Source organism: Kogia breviceps, chromosome 2 (assembly GCF_026419965.1).
Source record: "Kogia breviceps isolate mKogBre1 chromosome 2, mKogBre1 haplotype 1, whole genome shotgun sequence".
Lineage (NCBI taxonomy): Eukaryota > Metazoa > Chordata > Mammalia > Artiodactyla > Physeteridae > Kogia > Kogia breviceps.
The window spans coordinates 870,949-887,429 of record NC_081311.1 but is presented as its reverse complement, the minus strand read 5'-3'; the positions used below and the strand labels follow the sequence as shown (position 1 = coordinate 887,429).

At 56.7% G+C, this 16,481-nt stretch overlaps 1 protein-coding gene and 1 long non-coding RNA gene across 4 annotated transcripts in view; one reads left to right on the top strand and one right to left on the bottom strand.

Moving 5' to 3' along the window:
- Nucleotides 1-1,399: 1,399 nt before the first annotated feature.
- Nucleotides 1,400-7,706, bottom strand: LOC136793443 (uncharacterized). The gene is made up of 3 exons (XR_010838712.1): nucleotides 6,782-7,706; nucleotides 3,748-4,322; nucleotides 1,400-1,792 (listed from the first exon to the last, which is right to left on the bottom strand). It is a non-coding gene; the product is annotated as an uncharacterized lncRNA (long non-coding RNA).
- Nucleotides 7,707-8,123: 417 nt separating this feature from the next.
- Nucleotides 8,124-16,481, top strand: part of INPP5A (inositol polyphosphate-5-phosphatase A) — a 178,437-nt gene continuing 170,079 nt past the window's right edge. For 2 of the 3 annotated variants that reach the window (XM_059054989.2, XM_059054988.2), the window contains exon 1: nucleotides 8,124-8,482. In XM_059054989.2, the coding sequence (XP_058910972.1) occupies nucleotides 8,408-8,482 (75 nt within the window). In that variant the 5' untranslated portion in view covers nucleotides 8,124-8,407. Of the gene's footprint in view, nucleotides 8,483-9,437; nucleotides 9,519-16,481 lie in introns of those variants that run through there. The other variant, XM_067023792.1, reaches the window with a different exon arrangement.

Genomic DNA, 16,481 nt, shown 5'->3' with positions numbered 1-16,481 from the left:
AGGCCCCTACTCAAAATAATGGCAACATTTAACAGAATGGTATCTTCTCGTTAAACCATTTCCACTTAGCGGACCCTTTATTCCTGTGTTTACCTGCTCATTCACCATCCGTTCACTTCCACACAGGGCTGAGTCTCCACATCAACAAATAAAAGCAACAGGACCCTTTCTATACAGACCTCAGGAAAGAAGGGGAAAGAAGAGACGTGTGCTCACAAACTGCTGTTGATTAAGGGCTTAGATACTTGCGGAGGGTCTTTTCTCGTAAAATAAGGTTCGGGTATTTTTGAATTCTTCTGAAGATTCGAGCAAGGGACAATGGAGATGAATCTTCATAAAGCTGATTTGATAAATACAAAGTTGCAAAACAGAAATTACAGCTGAGTTGAGAATCCTTGAAAAATGGAGGCTGTGGATTGCCCACGCGAGCAATGCTGATTATTGAAGCAAGAGCTGGCACTTCTTCAAAAGCTGGTCAGCAGGAGGAATAACAGCTTCTCGCTTTACCCAAAAGGAGCTGACACACGTCGGGAGCTTTGACAACTTTAAAAGAACAGTGCCAACTCAGAGACAGATTTTCCTTGTACAATATTCCTGACTTTGTTTCCGTTACCATTTGGGACTCAACAATTCTGGAACCAATTTGTCCTTTTGGCTACAAAGGATTAACCTCTGGCCGGGTGGTCCCTGGGCAGGGCTGGCCCACCGTGGACAGCCCCATGCGGAAATGTGAGCACTTGCCAGCCGGAATCATGGAAATGCCAACGTTTCTGCCTGCATAATATTATGTAAATAATCTGGTCCCGTCAGCAATCTGTTTCTGCCAAAGAAGAGGAGTTACGCACCTTCGCCAAAGCAGCAGGCCTCGCGTGTGCTCGGATGCGGCTGATTGCAGAGGCTGCTGAGACTTTGCCACGAGGACCCCAAATTCACTCTAATTTCCTCCAAAGTCAAGTGACGGTCTCACCCCCTGGTAGGGCCGCAGGGAAGGTCAGGATCGGTCCGTGCTCTCAGGGCGAGCGGCCGAGGGTCGCAGACTGCAAGGCCCAAGGCCGGGTATGTCGCCTCAAACCTTAGGAAAATTTTGGGAACAATTATGGTGCCATTAATTTTATGGAACAGATTAAGCACAAACCAAAAGGAGGAGCTAAGAGGACCTCTGAAGGCAGAACAGCTGCCCTGCAGACCAAGCTTCAGGCCTGCCAGTGAGGGCTTGCTCTCCAAGAGCTATAGCTTCCTCGATGTCCAGGGTTTGCAGAGTGTGTCCTGGGACGCTGGGGCCCCATTCTCCCTGGTTAGCGGTTCCCGTCCGTGGAGGTTCTGCTTCAGCTGGTGGAGCAGGCCATGAGGTGTGAGGCCCAGGCCCGGGCTCTCAGCCTCTCATCCTGGCGCCCCCTCCCTCGCGGGCTCCCACCCCGGTGTGGGTGAGGAGGACCCCGGCTGTGTGCCAGCCCTGCTCCCAGCCAGGGGCTGCTGTTCTGCAGGCTCCGATGAGGACACCTGGGGACCGCGGGGGGGGGGACGGAGAGCAGCCTCTTGCTATTACGTTTCGAGACTCATGACACTGGGAGTGTGTTTTCTAAGGATGAAAGTGCAGGTCTGAAGGGGGGCTGTTTTCTCAGGAGCTGTCACAATTAAAGCTCCACATCGCTTATCTGAAACCCTTGGGACCAGATATAATTTAGAATTCAGATTTTAGAAAGATGATCGTTTGCGCACCCCACGCATCACGTACCACAAACAACAGGGGATGGGGGAGCCCACATCCGAGCCCATATCCAAGCGTTTCAACCTATGGGAAACAACACAGAAGGATTCTCAGGCTGAGCAGGGCACAAAGACTCCATTTTGCTGAACTTCTTTCCAGGTTATGACTTTCCAGGTTATGACTTTCCAGGTTATGCCAATAAACAAATTAAAAAAACAACTTCCCAATTTCAGAGGATTTGGGTTTATGTTATTGTGCATAAGAAATTGTAGGTGTACATAATCGTAATGATTAATTCATTTTCCTTTTCAAACATTTTAGATTCACCGTATTGAGGTATGCTTTTCTTACAACAAAATGCACCTTTTTTCAGTGGACATTTCCGTGAGTTTTGACAAACGTTTACACCTTGTAATACCATTAGAGTTGAGATCAGGAATGTTTCCTTCTCTCCAAAAAGTTCCCTCCTGTGCCCCTTGCACAAAATCCTCCCCGACCCGGGCCCAGCAACCACTGATCCATTTTCTGTCACTGGAGAGAGAGTTACCTTTTCCAGAAGTTATGTAAACGGTGTCACCCCTTTGTGTGCGTTTGTGTCTGCGGTTCCTGAGCCTGTCCTATGTCGTTTCTGTTACTGAACAACAGAATAATAGAACAATAATAATAATAGCCCATTGTGTGCGGACTCCAGGATTCTTATTCTGGCCATTTTCTTGATGGACGTTGGAGTGTAAAAAGGGTGGCTCTTTTCATTTTATTAACAGTGTTTCTCAAAGAACACAGTTTAAAAATTTCGATAAGGCGCAATGTTTTTCTTTTTCTTTTTCATTTATGAGCAGTGCTTTTGGTGTCCTCTCTAAGAAATCCTCACTTGCTCCAAGTCTCAGAAATGTCCTCATGTGTTCCTAAAAGTGTCATAACTTTAGCTTTTGTGTTTGGGTGTGTGATCCATTTTTAGGTTAATTTTGGTATCATGTGCGTCAAGGTTTATTTTGTCTCATATGGATGTCCAATTGATCCCAGCACTATCCACTGAAAAGACTATTCTTTTCCCATTGAATTAGCACCTTTGTCTAAATCGGTTACCACATAAATGTGGGTTCTCTGTTCTGCGTCATTTATTTACGTGTCTGTCCTTATGCCAACAGAAATGTCTTATTTCTGTAGCTTCATGGTAAGTCTTGAATCAAGCAGTGTAAGTACCCCAACTTTGTTCTTTTTCAAAACTCTTCTGGCTATTCTATGTATTTTACATTTCCATATATAGTTTAGAATCAACCTGTTTAATTTCTAAACAAAAAATCCAACAAAAAAAGCCTTCTGAGATTAGGTTGGGGTTGCATGAAATCTATGCATCAGTTGAGGAGAACTGACACTTTAGTACCTCTGAATCTTTCAACCTACAGACAGGGTGTATGTCCCCATTTACTCAGGTCTTCCTTCATTTTAATCCTCCATGTTTTGTAGGTTTCTTGTACATCTTTTGTTACGTTTATTCCTGTACATTTTAATTTTAATTTTACTGTAAATGGAAATGATTGAAAATTTTATTGTTCTAGTGTTCATTTCTGATATATAGCCATAGAGTTGATTTTTGAATATTAACTTGTATTCCATGACCTTGTTAGATTCACTTATTCGGGGACATTTTTTGTAGATTGCGTAGGCTTTCCTATGTAGATGATCACGCTGCCTGAAGCCAAAGGCAGTTTTACTTCTTCCTTTCCAATCTGTATGACTTCTGTTTCTTTCTCTCATTTTATTGTACAGACAGCTCTTTCGTTCATGTTGAATAGAAGGGGCGAGAGGGGGCACTCCTGCCTTGTTCCAAGACTCAGGGAGCAAGTGTTCGGTCTGTCAGCACTAAATGTGATGTTAGCCGTGAACTCTTCCCAGATGCACTTTGTCAGATTTAGGAAGTTCCCTTTATTTTTAGTGTGTGGAGGGTTTTTATCCTAAAAAGGATGTTCAAGTTTGTCAAATACCTTTTCTGAATTCCTTGACCTAATCACGCAAAACTGGAAACGACCTCAACTTACCACACCAGGGTGTCGCCGGTCAGGGGAATCGCAGAGTAACTACTTCATTAATAACGCGTGGGGAGTTTTCAGTGGCGCAGCGTGTACAGCCGGGTCAGAGCGCCGGGGACGGGGCTGGGCGCAGACGAACCTCCCCAGAAGTGCTCCGGAGATGGCGGGATGCTGGTGATGTGTCGTGCAGTCCTGAGTGGCTGCTTCCCCTTGTCACACTCGGTGTACAACTCTCGTTTCAAACGTCCTACGATGAGCGTTTGGCTTCCATGAGGAAACGTCCAGGAAGCTGGCAGGGCACCACCTCAGCGAGTGCCTGTGCACGCGTTCCCTGCCTGCTCTCCTGAGGGAGCCTCGGGCTTCCTGCTGACCTTCGCCGTCTTAGCCGTGGTGTCCAGAATAGCTCACAGCACAGAGGAGGGGCTCGATCAGTGTCAGCTGAAGGAATACACGAACGAATGGCTGCATGGAGGTGAGGGCCGCATGACGCTGCTGGTGCCCGGCCGGGCCTGGAGTCCTGGCCCCGTACCAATTGGCGTGTGAAGCTGGACAGCTTTTTCATCTTGAAGGCTTGGTTTTCTTATCTATAAAACAGGGATACATGCCTCTTAAGACTGCTGTGAGGACTAGAAATAAGAATTGCAAAGCACCTCACACACAACTAACTGGTGCCTGCGAAGTGATAGAATTACTAAGCTGATTGATGAGGAAAGTATCCAGATAATTCAGAGGGAAAGAAACCTCACTTGCTCAGATGAATTTGAGGTCAGGGAATAAAATTCCCTTTACCTTACTAATGGCAAAAAATACCTCCGGCTAAAGCAACCGAGTCCAGCCCCTCAAAAAGAGGACAGAGCCCTAGATTCCTTTCACTGTGCGTCCAGCCAGCCTGTCTGCCTACAGAAAATTAGCTTGAGTGAGTCAGTTAACCCAGTGTTTTTCTATACAACAGAATACGGTTGACCCACCCTGCAGGAGTACTGAAGATTGATTATTAAATGATTGAAGCACATTTTGCAGCTACAAAGTGCCATCTATCTATCTATCCATCTATCATTCTGTCTATCCATCTGAAGGAGAACTCTTTTATAAAATGTTTATAAATTTATATATTTTATTTAATTTAGTTTTGGCTGTGTTGGGTCTTCGTAGTTGTGGCTCGCGGGCTCTAGAGCACAGGCTCAGCAGTTGCGGCGCACGGGCTCAGTTGCTCCGCGGCATGTGGTGTCTTCCCGGACCGGGGCTTGAACCCGTGTCCCCTGCATCGGCAGGCGGACTCAGCCACTGCGCCACCAGGGAAGCCCCTGAGGGAGGATAACTTTTAAGCTTGTGGAGGAGGAATCCCAGCTGTAAACCTCTCAACCACCGGCTAATCTGAATCCATAAATAAATTGGTTACTATCTTAAACTAAGTAAACATGTGATACACTTAGTGGCTAACATACTGTCCTTTTTATTAAAAAAAGCTTACAGCATATTGCTGTTTAATCAAAGAATTGGGTCAGCCTCCCTCCTGGGAGCCCAGAGGGTGTCTGACTGAGCGGGCTGGGTCGCAGTGGGCTGGCTCCCCTGAGGAATCCATGTCGCAGCCCGGGCTGCCTCCACCTACTCTAAACTGCCCTCGAACACTGAGGGGTTGAGCCGGGCCTCTCCTGAAGCCAGGTAAGCAGGCTTTGCAGAACTTCTTCTTTCTTTTCCTCCTCCTTCTTCATACTATTATTGCAAAGGTAACAGACATGGAACAATGTTCCAAAGGTACGAAGGGGGTCAAGCAAAAATGATTTTAAGAATGTGGTTTCTAACACAGGTGGTCAATGTTCCACGTATCTGAAAGTTGGGCAGCCCTGGCCCCGGGCATGGTGATGGCTTTGGCGTGTCATCGATTCCTGTGATACGTATCCGCGGACTGTTTCTCTGGGACAGGCTGTGCCCAGGTGGCGGGGGAGGGGAGGCAGTCAACAGGCAGAGGGGAAAGGAGAGCCTGGCTTCCAGGGTGAGATGGGTGATGTGAGGGGGAGGTATGGGGTGCACTGGGGGTGCTCAGAGGGGTCTGATGGAGGAAGGGGCATTTGAGAAGCCTGAGCAGAAGCCAGTCAAGTCACCTCTGGGGCACAGAGACAAACACAGCTGCCATGGCCTTGACGTGGCCGCGGGCCCACGAGGCAGCACGAAATCAGGGGTGTGTGCCACCCGCTGGGTTTGGGGTGGCTCTGCCCAGTGCGGCGGCGGGGCGCACGGCTGAACCAGGAGACAGCGATCACGGTGAGAACGGCCCCAGTGGGCTGTGCGCACAAAGAGGCGCCGTCTGAGGGCCTGGAGGGGAGGGGCCATGGGTCCCGGGGTGAAGACTGGTGGACTCTCAGGAGTGGGTTTGCAGCAAAGGGAGTGGAGACGTGGACGAAAATGGTGGATGATGGCACCACCCAGAGCGGGAGGCCAGACAGAGGAGGCCCAGCTGCTGGGGGGCCTCGGACTGCAAATGTTCCCCTGTGAAGGGTAAGGGCAACCCCGGGCAGGGAGGACCCACTGGCGGCTGGGAGACAGAGGGGGAAGGGGTGCCATCTTGGAGCGAGGGGGGCACATGTGCAGAGAGGCCAAGAGGCCCGGTGCTCAGCGTGGACACCCCCTGAGACCTGAGCTAGGGCCGTGGGGCTGGAGTTTCTCTAGTTAATTTTCTCTAATTTAGGCGCAGTCTCAGAGTGAGAGTGTGTGTGTGTGTGTGTGCGTGTGCGTGTGTGTACGTGCGCGCGCCAGTGCATGTGTACCTGTATGCCGGTGTGCATGTGGGCTGCGGTGTTTCTGGGCCACAGAGGGCTGGGGAGGGAGTGAGAAAACAGCCCGAGGGGAGGGGAGGGGAGGAGGCGATGCCACTTCCTAGGAAACAGGTCCCAGGCATCAGTGATGCCCTTGCATTTGGCTTCTGCTAAGGGCATCCTTTGCACGTGCTGCTTTTGTAAAAAAGTAAAACAAGAGATGCTGGGTCAGTCAGCCTACGCTGCCGTAACAGACTGGGCAGCCTAAACAACAGAGGTTTATTTCTTACAGTTCTGGAGGCTAGAATCGGGGACGCTGTTCCAGAGGGTTCTGTGTCTGGTTTGTAGACGGCCACCTTCTTGCTGTTATGACCTCTTCTCTGTCCTCTCTTCAGGGTGGGAGGCTGTGGGTGAGGGAGAGCAGGTGCTCTGGGGTCTTTCCTTATAGAGACGCCAACACTGTTGGAAGAGGGCCCCACCCTTAAGACCCCATTTATCCTGAATTAGCCCCCGGGAGGCCCCGTCCCCACAGGCAGCCACACTGGGGGTTGGGCTTCAATCTACGAATTCTGGGGAAACATTCAGTCCACAGCCGACAGCTGCTGCATGGACGGGAGAGTGGTTTTAAGTGAAATGGGTTCAAGTTGTCAGGCTGAGCGGTCGCTGTAGGCAGGAGGGGATGCCTTCCCTACAGGGCCCGAAGCCCAGGGCCTGCGCCCCAGGCCCTGACAGGCGGTGGTGTCGCCTACCCTAAGGGAGCAGCGCGCACATCTCTCGTCTCCCCGTGGACCCTGTCCAAACCGGCGCCGTGGAAAGACGGCCGCGCGGCCGAGATGAGCCTTCAGAGCCTTGAGAACCGTCCTGGACACGCGGTCACCGCCACCTGCATCGACTGGGTGGACAGAACCTAGTGCCACCGTTAGTGTTGGCGGCTACTTGTCATCTTTCACTGCACTGTCCGCGCGTCTCCCGTCACCACTGGCCGTTTCATTTCCGCGGACGGCCTGGCGCGGAGGGTGCGCTGGGGAGACCCCACCGATCCCAGCGCGCCTGCTGCCTTCAGCCGTCCGGTCCGGCGGCCCGGCCTCGCCGCCCTCCTCTCTGTAGGTCCGGCGCAGTCTGCACAGAGCCACGCGCTCCCACCGCAACCCCTGCCCGGGAGCAAGGGGGTCGCGCCCGGTCGAGCCCAGAGCAGCGCGCGTCCCCTTTAAGAAGCGCCGTCGAAGCAGGGCCGTGACGTCATGGGGTGCGGGAGGAGTCAGTGCGCAGCCGCGGCGTGGGGTGAGGCGGGGCGGCCGCTGACTGACAGGAGCGTGGCTGCGAGCGGCCGAGGCCGGCGCAGGAGCGCCCCGCGCAGGCCCCGCCCCTCAGGCCCTGCCTCGATTCCACACCCCGCCCCTCCCACACCCTCGCCGCCCTCCCCGCAGTCCCCGCCCCCTCAGTCTCACCCCTCCCACATGCCCCTCCCCGCCCCAAGTCCCCGCCCCTCCCCGCCCCTCATATCCCTGTTCCGCCTCCCTCAGGCTCCGCCCTACCTCTCGTATCCCCGTCCTACCTCCTTTAGGCCCCTCCCCCTCAGCCTGCCCCGCCCCTCGCAGTCCCGCCCCACCCCCGCGCTCGCCCCGCCCCCGGCCCGGGCGGGCCTCGTCTCAGCGATCGGCAGCGGCTGCGCTGCGGGAGCTCCGGCGGCCGCGATCCTAATGGCTGCGCGTGGGCCGCGGTGAGCGCGGGCGGAGAGCGACGGGCGTGGGGCTGCGGAGAGCGAGAGCGAGCGCGGCCGGACCCTGGCCAGGCCCCGCCCGACCGGCCGAGCCCGCGATGCGCCCCGGGGTCGACCCCCGGCGCAGCTGACGCCGCGGCCCGCGGAGACCCCGGCCGGTCGGTCCCGGAGAGCGGCCACCCCGGCCCAGGCCGCGATGGCGGGGAAGGCAGCCGCCCCGGGCACCGCGGTGCTGCTGGTCACGGCCAACGTGGGCTCGCTCTTCGACGACGTAAGTGCGGCGCCGGACGCGGCACCCTGGACCCCGGACCCTGAGCCCTGAGCCCCGGGACCCCGGATCCCGGTCCTGAAGCCCGAAATCCCGGGACCGAGACACTGACCCCAGAGCCCCGGGACCCCGGACTCGGGCCTGAAGCCTGGGACCCAGACACTGAGTCCTGAGCCCCCTTGGGACCCTGGAACCGAGACACTGAAACTTGAGCCCTGGACCCAGGACCCTAGCCCTGAACCCTGGCGTTGGGCCCTGGAATCCTGGTCTCCAAGTCCCAGCCTTCACACTCCATAGGTTGAACCCAGAGCCCAGTCCCCGAACCCAGGTCCCTAAACAGCAGTCCTAATCCCTGTCCAAGGTCCCCGAATCCTGGCCCCCGAACCCTAGTCCGAGGGCCCCATACCCTGAACCTGGTCCCAACCCTGGTACTGAATTTTGTCCCCAGAATCTCAGCCCTGAATCCTGGTTCCCAAACCGTAGCCCGTGTCTCCTGAGCCCCAACCCCTGACTTCTGGCCTCTGACTCCCGACCTTCCGTGGCCCTTGCCCCTGCCCGTCTGCCTGCTTTGTCTGCAGAGCTGTCTGTGGCTGCTCGGAGGTGTAGGCACCCTCATTTTACCTTGTAACTTAGTATCTCTCTAATTGTCAAACAAGGGGTTTCTGTTGAAAGCCCTGGAGGACTTTGTTTCTTGTCTGTTAAAGAGAAAGATGCAAGAAGCTTTTCAAGGCCAGAGAAAAGGATGCTGACTGCCCAAGGCTTTTACCTTCTGGGACCTCCCACCCAGGCACCCGAGGCCTTTGGGAGAAGAGTCTGCCAAGGCCCGGCGCTCCCCCGGCTCCCGAGGCAGGCCGAGGCTGACCCAGTTCGGCGTTGCAGCCACGGTGCCACCCCCCTGTTGGTACTTATACTGCCAACCCAAATAAAGCAGAATGCGGCTCCAAGTGGCGTGCTTGTTTAAGAAGAAAGGGTGATGGCCCAGATGGAGCCTGAGGCGACCTCGCACTACTCGGCCCCTCCTCCCTCAGCTCCTCCCGAGGTGAGGGTGCGGCCACTGACCACGCAGACCACTGGTGCAAACATGACTTGCATCCCTGCCTCTTCCGAGCCTCCCTTTGCTGGCAGCGAGCAGGGGTGAGATGTTTCTGTAGGCTAAGTTCATGTTCAGGCGAGGTGTGATTTTATTAATCAAAGGTAGGCGCTTATTTTTGTGTTTTTCTTATTTTAACTTCCAAGCGCCATGTATTATACTTGCCTGCTGGAGATGAACCGCTGGCCCTCTCACTTGGGCACGGACAGGACAACTTTATCTAGTTTCGTGATTGATCATTTTCTACAAAAGTGCCCGGTATGGGTGTGTGTCTGTATATTTAGCATTCTATTCTTGGCTTTGCAGTAACATCCATGCTAACATGGTTTTACTCAGATGATTCAGATCCGTTAGCTGTGGCTTCAAAGCCTCAGAAATGTCAGGAAAATTAAGCACGGTGGGGGCATTTCAGTCTCAAAGGGAGAAGAATTTTGCTGTGCAAACATTCTTTCCAGTAATCTTTGATTCCAAGTTATAGCATTTTTGTTGTGTTCCGACTGTATACACACACTTCTCTCTGTGGACATTAAAGTGGATCACGTAATTTACTTTTGTTTAGCAACAGGTTCTCACTGAGTTTTCATTTTTCTTAAAGGCTGTATGGAGTTTTGCATCTTGTTTGTATCGGGAAGGAACCTTTGTTTTGGTAAGCAGTGCGTGGGTTAATTCTGCAAGGTGGCTTTTGACTTAAGGGCCAGTTAGAGACATATCTGTCCTCACCCACAGCTTTCTTAATGTGTGCAGCTCGGTCTGGGGCCGTTCTTCCTCAGTGGCCTGGAAAAGCAGGGGTGGGTGTTAACCAGTCCCCTGTAGCATGGCCGGTGAAATCAGCCGATTCTTGAGTGAAGGATGTTTTAACTCCTTGGTGTGTAGTAGGTTTCAGAAGAGCCGCTTGGTGACTCTGTCTTTGTGTGACATGTGCCCCTGTTGACCAACTATTCAGCCGGTGGGCCGGCCTGGGCAGGGAATTGTTCTTGCCCAGTTTAATCGGCTGGAAACCAGGCTCCACCGTGTGGCCAGGCCTCACAGTGTGCGGAATCGGCCTCTTCCTGGAGGGTACGGCCCGAGGAGGAGGAGGAGGAGGGGAGGAGGAGGAGGAGGAGGAGGAGGGGTCGGAGTTAGAAACAGGCGCCCCGCTGGGAAGGGCGGGCACTGTTGCCTTTTGTGCTCGAGTGACAGGTGATGCGTATCTGCTTCCGTAGTTTCGTGGTCTCCCCTCGCTACCGCTTCGCCGTCCAGAGGCGATCCCGTTAAAGCTCTGGATGTGGGCTTTCACCATGGTTTGGCCCTGACGTCCTGAGACCCACAGGGCGTCTTGCCTGGCAGGCAGCTCTCTCCTCGTCTGCCCGCCCGGCTCGGTTGGGTCTGGGACAGCGCGGCCACTTGAGTCCCCACACAGGGCCTCGGGTTGCTCCTCACCCTGTGATGTTACACACACGAGGGGGTGGTCACTGTCCAGAGTACATTGGTTCTCAGACTGTTACCCCTCACACCCTTAGAAATTATGGAGAGCCCCACAGAGTCCTTGGTCTCGTTGGTCACAACCACCAGTGTCTGCCAGGTCAGTGGGTAGACCCTGAGGCAAGTGGAAACTGAGACAGTTTCAGTAGCTCTCAGAAGGGTGATGTCATCGTATGTCACAGCCCCGGAAAGCTCCGCCGTTCATGCTTGAGACAGCGGGATGGAAAGCGAGCCACGGTGCTGCACTGTTGAGGGCATAGCCGTGACCTGCCGCAGCCCTGACCTCCAGGGCCCCTGTCTGAGCTGGGGCCCGTCCTGAGCCTTTGGGGAGGGGCCTGGCCTGGCTGGGCTGCCTGGGCCTGTTCGAGGGGGCCCCCAGAGAGCCTGGAGCTCTTCCCGGCAGTCCCCAGTCGGACTGTGCTGTCACCCCCACCCCGTTGCTGGCAAGGGGTGGCTAGGGTTGCATACCTAATTGCTTTGCTTGAGATGGCTGGTTGTTTGACAAGGGAGGTTTCTAGCTTTTGATTCTTTATGTGGTTTTGTTGTTGTTGTTTTGCTAGAAGTGAACTAAGAAGGTGGATTCTTGCAGGCTGTCGTTTCAGATCTCAGTCCCACCCTTACATGGTAAGACTGTTTCTTGGGAAAGAGACGTAGCCAAGCGGTAGGGTTCTGAGAGCACAGCTCGCTCTTGGGTGTCTGCCTGGAGGACCGTTGTGCTGCTGCTTATTCGGAGCTAAATGTCAGTTTGGAGCTGGTTCCCTTTTTGCCGGGCCAGCTCCTGAGCAGCCCCTCTTTCCGCCTGGCCCTGGGGACGGCAGCTCGCTGCGCATGCGGCTCTGTGTCAGGGGTCCGCGAGCCCCTCCCCTGGGCTGGGCACCTCGGGCACTTGTCCCTCTCTCTCCGGCACCATCAGTTTTGCCCTTTAGTCCCTATTCTCATCCCACCCTGAAAGCTCCCTGGCCCTGTGTCCCCCTCCGGCTCCTGCGGGGCGTCCTCTGTCTCCCCTGCCCCAGCCCCGTGTATAGGGCCTCCCGCCTCCATCCCAGGGTGCGGGGGCCCGCTGGGGCCTCGTGCGGGGCCAGTGTGGGGTCCGGGCCTTCTCACTTGCTCTGGTGGTGTGGATCCCTCCACTTCTTTGAGGAATTTCGTTTGGTGGTGGCTTCGCTGAGGCGTCACTCACGCGCCCGGACTTCACCGTGGAAAGTGTACGTACTGCTCACGGGTTTTCAGTGTGTTCACGGAGCTGTGCGACCGTCACCGCAGTCAGTTGTAGAACTTGGTTTGTACCTGAAAAAGAAACTCCGTATGCCGTAGCCGCGTCCCACCCCCCCCTCTCCACAATTCCCTCCATCTCCCCCGAAACCCCCAGCCCCTGATAATCACCAGTTTGCTTCCTGTCTCTGTGCGTCTGCCTATTCTGGATGTTTCATGTAAGCGGAATCATGCACGCGGCCTTTTGCATCTGGTACCGTGTTTTCAGAGCTCAGCACGTCACTCCTGTTGGTGGCTGAGCACTGTTCCACTGTATGGCTGTGCCCTGCTGGGTTTATCCAGCGCCAGGTGACGGGTATTTGGGCAGCCTGCACCTCCGGGCTGCCGTGGACATTTGCTTACTAGTCTTCGTTTGGCTGTGTTTTGCTTCTCCTGGGCACACTCCTGGGGTGGGGACTGCTGGGTCTGCGGTGACTCGTGTTTAACCTCTTGAGGAACTGCCCGCTGTTTCCCCGTGGCGGCCCCGTTCTGTGTTCCCACCAGCAGCGCACGAGGGTTCCGATTTCTCCATGTGCTCCAGTGCCAGGTGTTATCTGTCTTTTCTCAAAGACTTGCACTGGGCACCCCACTTCCTGGCCTCCTGGGGAGTTAGTTTCTCTAGACACAGGTCTTTCACTAGCATCTCTATGCGGATGCCCAGGAGACAGGGAGGAGACCCAGACCCAGTGGGGACCACCTCCCTCCTCCTGCCTTTGCCTGGGAAGGTCCCGCGCTTTCGGCCAGTGCCATGAAGCAGGGGCCGGTTCTCGTCAAAGACGTTGGGTTTTCCGAATTTCGGAGGCGACGGTTCCTCTACTGTCCATGCAGCCCCTGAAGCCCCCAAGGCCTCCGCTGTGCTGGGGCAGGGGTGGGGCTGAGCGGGCCAGGCCTCTTTGCAGGCCCCCCTCCGGGCTCTCCCGGCCCCTGTCGCATGCCCTGTCCCATGGGGATGGCCTCGGGGAGGTGTCTCCACATTCTTCTGGCATTACTGCCTCTGACCTGAGACCTCAGTGTCCTTTCTCTGTGGGAATTTGGTCTGTTTGCCCGAGTTGGGGACTCTCCATAGATGGGGGCCTGCCCGTCCCGTCCCCAGGCTGGTGGGGTCAGAGGAGTCGGTGGGCTCATACTGGTGGCGTTTCAGCACTGCTTCCTCCATGCTGGGAAGCCGTACCTGCACCCCGCACGCCTCCACGCAGCCCCGACGAGCTCTGTCAGGCCTGCCTTGGATGCGGCTGGAAGTTAAACCGACGTGCGGTCGTCCGTCTGGGGCCACGCCTGCCTCCTGGTCCTTCCTGCCCTCGCCCCCCATCTCTGCCGGCCCTGGGTCGGCCGCGAGAGCGCACTTTCATCGGCAGCGCTTCCTGCTTTTACTGGCTCTGGAGATGCTGAGGGAGGGTTTGGGTTACTGGTGGGGGAGGCGCTTCTTAGGTTTGAAGTCCTAAATGCTTTGCGTGTCTTGAGTCCAGAGGAGTGAGCGCTGCCGGGGGACCTGCTGGACAGCCCTGGAGGATGCTGATACAGGATGCGTTCACGTCCACTGCCTCTCAGCCCATGCCACTCGGCGAGCTCACGCTCTGGGCCCACGTCGTGAACTTCGTCAGCACCAGGACTGCGTTCCCTTCTGCGAGCAAGCGGGCAGGGGAGGAGGGGCCGGCACTGCTGCCCTGGGGTCGTCTCTTTCTGGGGAGAGGGGCCCCTGCTGGGGGTGATGCCATGCGTGTCGGGTCTGATTCGGAAGTTACAGGACTCGGACCAGGCCTGCCTGCCCACAGCTTGCCCTTGTTCATAGAGCCCCCTGTTTGACCCGAAGGGAGGGATGCGGAAGCCAGGGAGGCTGCCTGGGGGAGCGGGCGGGGCTTGCTAAGGGACTAGGGTGGGGTGCCTCCTTAAATGTTGACCTCCTCAGTGTTGGCCCCGGCGGGTGGGCGTGCGGGTGGCAGCATCTCCTGTTGGGAGGTGAGCTTGGTCCAGGAATGGGGTCCAGTAGGTGGGGGTCAGCACAGGGCCAGGAGGCTAGTCAGAAAGGCAGTGAAGGGTCTGAGCGGAGTCTCGGTCACCTGTCTGTTGTCACTTCTCTGGACATGGCCCTGCTCTCCCTGTGTTTATACGGGGCGGGGAGGGGGACCCTTCTGATGTGAGTGAGCTGAAGGAGGGTGATCGTGGGCCCGGGGAGGAGAGGAGTGGAGAGAATGTGGCGAGCGCCTCAGGTGGACACGGAGGTGACTTTCGGGTTCTCCCTTTCGTCGCTGCTTTGGGTAGTCGGGGCGCACGGGGACTCTCCTGTCTGAGCCTGAGAAGTGTCCAGACGTGAGCTCCCCTGCAGGCTGGGGCTCCCAGCGTGGCTCTGAGCTCGTCGGAGAGCTCATCCTGACGAAGGTGCCGCCGAGAATGCCATCGGGTCTCGTCTCTGGTGGCGAGTGAGGGTGAAGCCGCAGCTCGTCTGGGATGTCTGGAGTGTGGGACCAGCACAGGGCCCCCACCCAGCCGTGTGACTCCAGAGTTGGAGGGGGTGGGGTAGCCTGTGGGACCCCTGTCCCTTGCGCATCTGGGGAAGGCCGGGCACATGTGGGCCTCTGTTTGGGAGCATCCAGGCCCTTGTTTAGTCATGGTCCCTGCGCCTGCTTGGCCTCTGGTGATCAGACCTGTTTTCTAAAACGTAAATGTTGAGTTTACAAGGTTTGCTGGGGGAGGCGGATGTGGCCCCGGGACAGGGCATCCCCTTGGATCTGCTGCTGTGCGGGGGGCGGGGCACGGTGTGCAGCGCTCACGGCTCCATCGCAGGTGAGGCGAGCAGGGTGAGCGGGGCTGGAGCAGCGGGGGCTGTGGAGGAGTGGCGTGCGCCGTGCACACCTGACCTGAGAGGCCCCAGGGGGCGGCTTGGCCTGCACAGCTGTCGGAACCTGAGGAGCAGGTCAGGGAGGGACCAGCCTTGCCCCGTGGCTGCACTTGGTGCTTGCACGCGGCGGGGCTCTCCTGGGCTGACCTTGTGCCTTGACCGTCAGGGAAGCACACTGGTGCCGACCGGGCTCAAGGAGTTTTGGTTTTCCCCTGAGTAAGACTAAGTCATCTCCATTTCTGAAAGCATGGCTGTGGGGTCATGACGGGTCATTGTGACCTTAGGCCCTTTTTTCCTGGTCCTTTGCTGAGCAGAACGTCCCGAGCTCTGGCCCCGTCTGAACTACCCAGGACCCCTCTTGGGTCTCCGGGCGCTGCAGAGCCCATGCTGTCTTCGTCCCTCTCCGTGTGCGTCCAGGCCTGGTCACTTCGTGTCGTGCTGGCCTTCCCGGCTCATCCGGCCTGCGAGCGTGGGAGCCGGTGTCTGGGGCTGCATCCTGGAGGCCGGGGGCCCCCGTGTCCCCCCTTGGCAGTGTCTGGCCACGGCCCTGCTTTCAGGACAGCCCTCAGACAGCCCACCTTTTCTGCCCCGCCTCTCAGGGCCTCTGAATGACGAGCAGTTATTCTAGGAACTGAAAGGGCTTTGAAAGCAGAAGGCCCGGCTTGGGCCTGGGTCTCGGTGGGGGGCAGCTCCACCTTTAGTGCCCCCGCAAGGCGGCGCACTCCAGGGTCTGCGGGGATGAGCGGGGACGCAGGACAAGCTCCACCTCCGTGCACATGTGACGGGGCGTGCGATTCAGCCTCTTAGGGCCATTTGCGTGTCGGGGAGTGCGGAATGACAGCAGCACTGGCTGCAGTGGGGCGAGGAGGGGACGGGTGCCCTGGCAGTCGTGAGGCACCTGTGCTGGCAGGGCACCCGTCCTCTCCTTGCCCACAAGGCCTCCGTGGGCGGCAGTCTTGTCCTCACCTGTGTCCGGGGCTGAGCTGCGCTCGGGCTGCTCAGCCGGTCTGTCCCCCCTGCTCCCCGCCTGGGGTCCTGACGTGTGGCTCCTGCCCTCGCCTCCCACGAGCACCTGCAGCCACGCCGGTCCCCGCTGCCCGGACGGAACACGCGTCTCCGTGCTTTGGCCTAAGCCCCGCTTTTCCCGGGAGCCCCCCAGCCCCCGGGAAGGCAGGACCGCACCTCCCTCCCGGCGCGGGTCTCTGAGCCCAGCTCTGCCGCCTCGCCCGCCGCACATCCCTTCCCCACCTCCAGTAATTACAAGCTTTGGGCTTTTGTCATGTTGTATTACATTCGGCTGCGCTGGCCTCTGACGGGCAGTGCGGGGGCGGGATTTGGGGCTCTGCCTTGATGAGCGCAGGGGC